At 34.2% G+C, this 6,000-nt stretch overlaps 1 protein-coding gene across 1 annotated transcript in view; it reads left to right on the forward strand.

Moving 5' to 3' along the window:
• The window catches only part of RNF180 (ring finger protein 180), an 84,637-nt gene extending 78,917 nt beyond the window's left edge, over positions 1 to 5,720 (forward strand). Inside the window, exon 6 of the mRNA XM_074931834.1 lies at positions 2,507 to 5,720. Within this exon, the coding sequence (XP_074787935.1) occupies positions 2,507 to 2,709 (203 nt within the window). The 3' untranslated portion in view covers positions 2,710 to 5,720. The remainder of the gene's footprint in view (positions 1 to 2,506) is intronic.
• Positions 5,721 to 6,000: the final 280 nt, after the last annotated feature.

Raw genomic sequence — 6,000 nt, forward strand, 5'->3', positions numbered from 1 at the left:
TGCATAATTCCCTGATTATCACTGTTGATCCAAACCCAGCATCTAGCATTTTCTGTTATATTTACTTTAAGTACAGAAATAAATAAAAAGAAAGCACAGGTAGCAGTCCTGACTAAGATCCTCCAGAGAGGATAATACACACTATATTTCACATGTAAAAAGCAAAGTGAATGATACATCATTAGTGATAACATTTAATGCCATTTGCAAATCAAATTTAAAAAACAGAACATAACAACATATATCGAGGTTTATATTTGAGAATAATGTTTACAAGTGTTAGAAAAGAAATTTATAAATACAGGGTTGAAATTGAGATGTTTTTAAATGAGTGTTTTTCAAGTAAACTGCATCTTGACAGAGGGATATGTAAAGAGAACTAACATTTTTCAGAATTTTGTTACTAATTACTAATGTTATTTTTCAGTAATCAAAGATACTGTTTTAAATTAATGTAACTTTAATTTAACATAATCTAAAGTATAGCATAAAAACCAAGGAAGTACGTATCACACTTGAAACAGATCTTCAGCATCTTTAAGCGGATGTTTAACTCATGCACTTGCATAAAATTTTTTGGTATTATAATATAAAACTCTTTAGAAGCAAATGCCTGGAAATTTTAACTTTTTTTTTTTCTTAGAGGCAGTATAGCATATTTATCTGTGGGACGAATCTTAGCCTGCTTGTAATCACTGAAAACCATCAAAATATCATCACTCTCTTGACTGGCATGAAGATTTCATGTATAGTTTCCAAAACAAAATAAATAATGTTGAAGAGATTCTGATGTATACAAATCTAAAAACTTGGTATCTGTACATGACAAACTGATCCAAATTGTCATTAGAAATAAAAAATTAAAAGAAATGCAGCTATGACTAACAGTGAGTGATTCTCCAGAGAAAGAATTTCTGTATCTCAGTAGTCTAGTCAAATTTCTAAGTAAAGCAATCATTAAATGAATACAGGAGGAAGAGTTTCCCTTTGTAATTTGGAGTAAAAAAGTCTCCAATTAACTCTCTTAAAAAGGATACCAAAGAGAGAAAATACTTTTCTGTGGAAGGTGTGGAAACAATTGTAATATAAAAGTTTGGGGCAAAATGCTAATTCAGAAAAAAATACAAAGAAACAATAAATACCCACCACTGAAAAGGAAAAATATTGAAATTCCAGCAGTCCTGTATTAGGACATTTTTTTAAAATGTTTCTCAGTTATAATACCTTGAGTAAGATCTGAGAATGTTGAAATGAAAATTACTGGCATGTGAACACCAGTTATACACAATTATTTGTATTAGTCAAAAACAGAAGACTGAGGAATTTCAAGGAGGCGTAATTAAGGTAGACTAGAAGGCAGCACGGTAGTAGCTTAAAGCTGAGGAACACACGCTGAGGCACACTGGTGTTCAGTGGTGCATACTGAAAGGGACACTTCCTACCCACTTGGAGACACCAAAAGCCATGATGTCAGTGAAGGGGAAAAGAATCTGGGCAGCTCAGCAAAGACCTGTTTTCCAGAATCAAAGAATGCATCATAAAGATTGAGAGTTACCTGAAAATGGAACAAAAATCTAGATCAGTATGACTGCATTCCCTCCTTGTCTATCGTCAGAACTGGACAGATCTTCTGCCTTTGCAGCACAGCTCCCAGCCTCTTTCCTGTCCCACCTCTGCTGTCTAATACAGCTGTACAAGACACTTCTTTAACCTCGTATCTTGACATATGCAAGAACTTTGCTCCTACAGTACTTCTCTTACTACATAGAGAAGTCAGGGGAGGAATGAAGAGGAAGGACGTTTTGGTAGGACCCCACTCTCAAGCCATTCTTGGAGTCACAGGATTTTTATTTCTGTTTGAAAGGCTGTGTTTGCATCTGCCCGTATATTTTTAAGGTATTATCAGCATACAAACAGTAGGATAAAAATTTAATTTTAACCTCATATGTATCATATAGAGACATAATATTAAAGCAAGGAGTTATTTGGAAGAGTGTTTTGAAAAAAAAAAAATTCAAATACTAGAAATAAGAATTCAAATGTATTTGCGCTGTTGAACTATGTGTACACATCAGAATTTGACTCAATTACTGAAGAATTCAGATGAGTAGACTTAGAAAATACAGATATTAATTACTCAAGAGATTAATTACAGTATATGGAACCTTTCACTTTTGGATCACTGAATCAAAATCAGTGGAAGAATGAACCAGAAGAGAAGTTTTATAGGTCTGGATAAAATAAGCAGATAGCATTATTGTATCAAATCCAAACAAACAAACACACTATTTTCCAAACATGAAAGACAGAGTTACTTTTTAAATCTCAAAATCAAGTCCACAAAGAGCTTCTTATCCAACAAAGTGAGGAAACCTAACAATGAAGTGTGAGACTTCCTGCTTCCATTTGTTCTGTAAATAAATGGGGGAAGGAGGGTTAACTTTTTTTTTTTTAACTCAATGTGATTGGTTTTATAAAGATTTTTATCTCCTAGTCTGTTTTTCAGCAGGATTTCAAAGACGCTCAGGTACTGTAACAAGGAGGCATTTCCCACATGCTGCTCACAGGATGGACTACATGGACTTTGAGGATGATAGCCGTGGATGGCGATTTGATATGGACATGGTGATAATCTACATTTATTCAGTCAACTGGGTAATAGGATTTATTGTGTTCTGTTTTCTCTGTTATTTCTTTTTCCCTTTTTAGTCTGTAGTAATCACAGTTAAGGAAGGCAGAGTCATGTGAACCACAATAATTGAATAGAAAAACCTTGAAGAAGTCAAACTCTTTGATACTAGGTTTTTATAATTCAGAATTGTAATAGAGTGCATCAAGCATGCTGTGAGGCTATTTGATACTTTTGCTATGTGTGACAAAGTACTTGAAATTGGTTCCAAATATAATGTGAAATCCAGATCAAACTTCATTCAGTAGGAGTTTTGCCTTGATTTTGGTAGAAACAGGATTTACCCCAATATATAAAATAATTACTCTGTAGAAATATACAATACTGCTTGTTCTTGGGGGATTTCTGTGTACTACAAAAGAATGTGATCCATAGAATCATTTTGGGGTTCGACTCTTACATTGGCACACTTTTCTTATTCATTGGTGTTCAATTCCTCACACATAAAAGCAATAATCTTCCCATTCGTAGTCAAATCTTTTGGGAACAGGAGATTATAAGCACTGCAGTGCTGCACGATGCATTGTATAGACATTCATTAGAGCTATTTCAAGGGCATAATCCAAATCCTGGGAAATTTTGACAATTGATACCTGTCAGCATTCTGTTGTGGGGATGTGCTGCACACAGTGCCTGAAGTTTTGAGCCAAAAAGAGAAAAAGATACTGCAGTGTGCTGACAGTTCGATCTTTTCATGAAGTGACAGTCAGAAGGAATCAACTAACAACCCCAGGTTCTGCACATTAAAGGGACCATTTTTGTGCAGATTGCCAGAGTAGCACTGCACCTTTTTTAACCCACCCAGATGAGTGTGTTTGGATCCAGCAAGACAGCTAATGGAGGGCAAGCAGCAGGCCTGCTGATTATGATGCCGTGAGACACTAACCCCAGTAAATATTGGAGAAAGAAGCATTCTCCAGTGTATATGTATATATATCAATATAATTTTTAAATTGCTGTAACATTTGATTGTGGACTCACCAGGACTATGTTCTCCAGGGGGATCGTATAAGAGGACATAGTATTTATTTGCACCTTTCATGTGAAACAATTCTAAAGCACTTTATAGTTACTCTGTATATAGATTGCTGAGTTACAGTTACAGAACTACAGCCAGTTGAGCAATCATTCCATAATTGCTGCTTTACACAGTATTTTCAAATGAAAGTGAAAGAGCATCTATTAAATTATAGATAGGATATTGGAAACTATTTCGAGAATCGGGTGCTGAAGAATGGTACAAGGTAGTTCAGGGGTTTACTTTTCAGGAAGGTACAAGGAAGCCTCTATTTCTAAGGGTATGACCCTCCAAAATACACTGTGGTTTCATCGAGAAGAGTATGTGAGTATATGTATGTCGTCCCTCTGGTATCAGGATTTGTGTGGGAGACCTGTGCTTTTTCAGTAGGTGGTGTACTCCCCTGTTCTAGCAGAGAACAAGGAGAAATGTGTTGTGGAAGGTGCCATCTGCCTGATATGATGAAATAGAATGATTTCAGGGGTTTTATTAAGCATGTGCTTATGCTTCTTTACTGGAGTAGGGCCAGCATGGTCAGTCTCTTATAGGCTATAAAGTGATCAGAACCAGAAACTTTCACTTAATCTGAAAAACAGCAGTAAATCAGCTACTAATACATAGTTTTCTTACAGGCTACATGGAATAATCTCTTTGAGAATATATGTGTAGAATTAAAAATTACAAGTCTAGTAACACTGATTGGACTAAATAACTTTTACCATCTTTTTAAATATATGCAAATTTAAAGAGATATAATAATTGAAATTCACCATCACAGTCATGGTTCTGACAGAAATAATGTCAGTATATATGTAATATACTGTAATAGCAGTATATCTAGTTACTTTGTCTCTACCTAAAGGTAATTGACTCCATTACTGGTGGCATATGCATAACTTTTTAAAAACTTTTAAAGTCATAGTAGAACATTTGGTGAATTTCCCACTTTATATTGATACAAACAAGTATTTTAAAAATTAAGGTTTTTAGGACATGGGGCTCATGTTTTGCTACATGCAGATGTAGGTCTGTATGCTGAAATATTATCAATAATTCTAAACATTTTTCTCATCTATGCCAGGACTGGGATTCTAACTGCAATTTTTGTTGTGTCTCTAATCTTAGGAATTTACTGCTCTTATCTCAACAGAGGGACTGATTCATCTATTAAGCCAAAATTGCTTCTATCTTTTGATCTCAGAAAATATTAAAATAAAAAGATGTTATAAAAAAATACTTTAACTTAGCTGACATCATCTGAAATTCCAGTAGTAACATAATTTAAAATTATTTAACCAGGATATCTGAAAAGCATTATCCTTAAGTAAATATTCAAAAATATATTGAGACATAGGAAACATACTATAGGCACTAAGTAATATAAGTAAAAGTTACTTACATCAGTTTTAAGAGCATGTTACCATGGTTTTATTCTGAAGAAGGCAACAAAAGAGAGTAAAAAATCCAATGCAATATTGTCCCCTTTTGTACATTTATAGAAAGAATTGATGACTAAGGGTGGCTGCATTTTCCTAAATTTAGTAGGAGTGACAAATTTATATGGCATTTCTAACTGTGTTAGACCTTTCTTCGAGGCCTCAACAAGAAAGTGTTTCTTGGGCTATATTGTTTTCCTTCATATTGGTTGTTATTAATTCCAGGGGATAATTAGTTTTAAAAGATTACAAATGTATATAATGGAGACTGTTGCAACTCTGAGACATCCTTCATAGGAAAACACCTATAGAGTGGAGCTACTTTTTTGTCCTTTATTGCTTTTTTGAGATACATGCTTTTGTAAAGTTACAATAAAAATTCAAAGGCTCAAATCTGTTTTTCCTTGAAGTCTGCCTGTAAAATGCTGTTGATATTGTTGGAGCAAGAGCAGGTCCTTTGTAAGCAATTTTCTGGTTGAATTGATCCTGTTCTGCCAGGTTGTCTTTCTTATTTACAATAGTATTAAAATGTTTGTAATAAAATTTGTTTGTAACGTTTTGCACTCATTTCACTAGATTTTGCTTGGTGGAATTAAAATTTAGTATTTTTTTCAATCAATGTCTTGTTTGTTGTACTATTTATTCTGTTTCTGCTCAGGGTTCAGCTAGGATTTGTTGAATTTTTTTACTACTGTAATTAATTCTTTTCATACTAGCAGCCTTGAATTTGTTTCAGTACTTTTCCAGGAAACAGTCAGCTTCTGTCAGAAATCATCCTCGGGCAAGGTGTGGATCTTAAGACATTCTGGTAATGAAGAATACTCAGTCCTGGTGCTGTTAGACCAGTTAACTGTTGA

The sequence above is a fragment of the Athene noctua genome, chromosome Z (genome assembly GCF_965140245.1).
Source record: "Athene noctua chromosome Z, bAthNoc1.hap1.1, whole genome shotgun sequence".
In the NCBI taxonomy this organism is placed as follows: domain Eukaryota; kingdom Metazoa; phylum Chordata; class Aves; order Strigiformes; family Strigidae; genus Athene; species Athene noctua.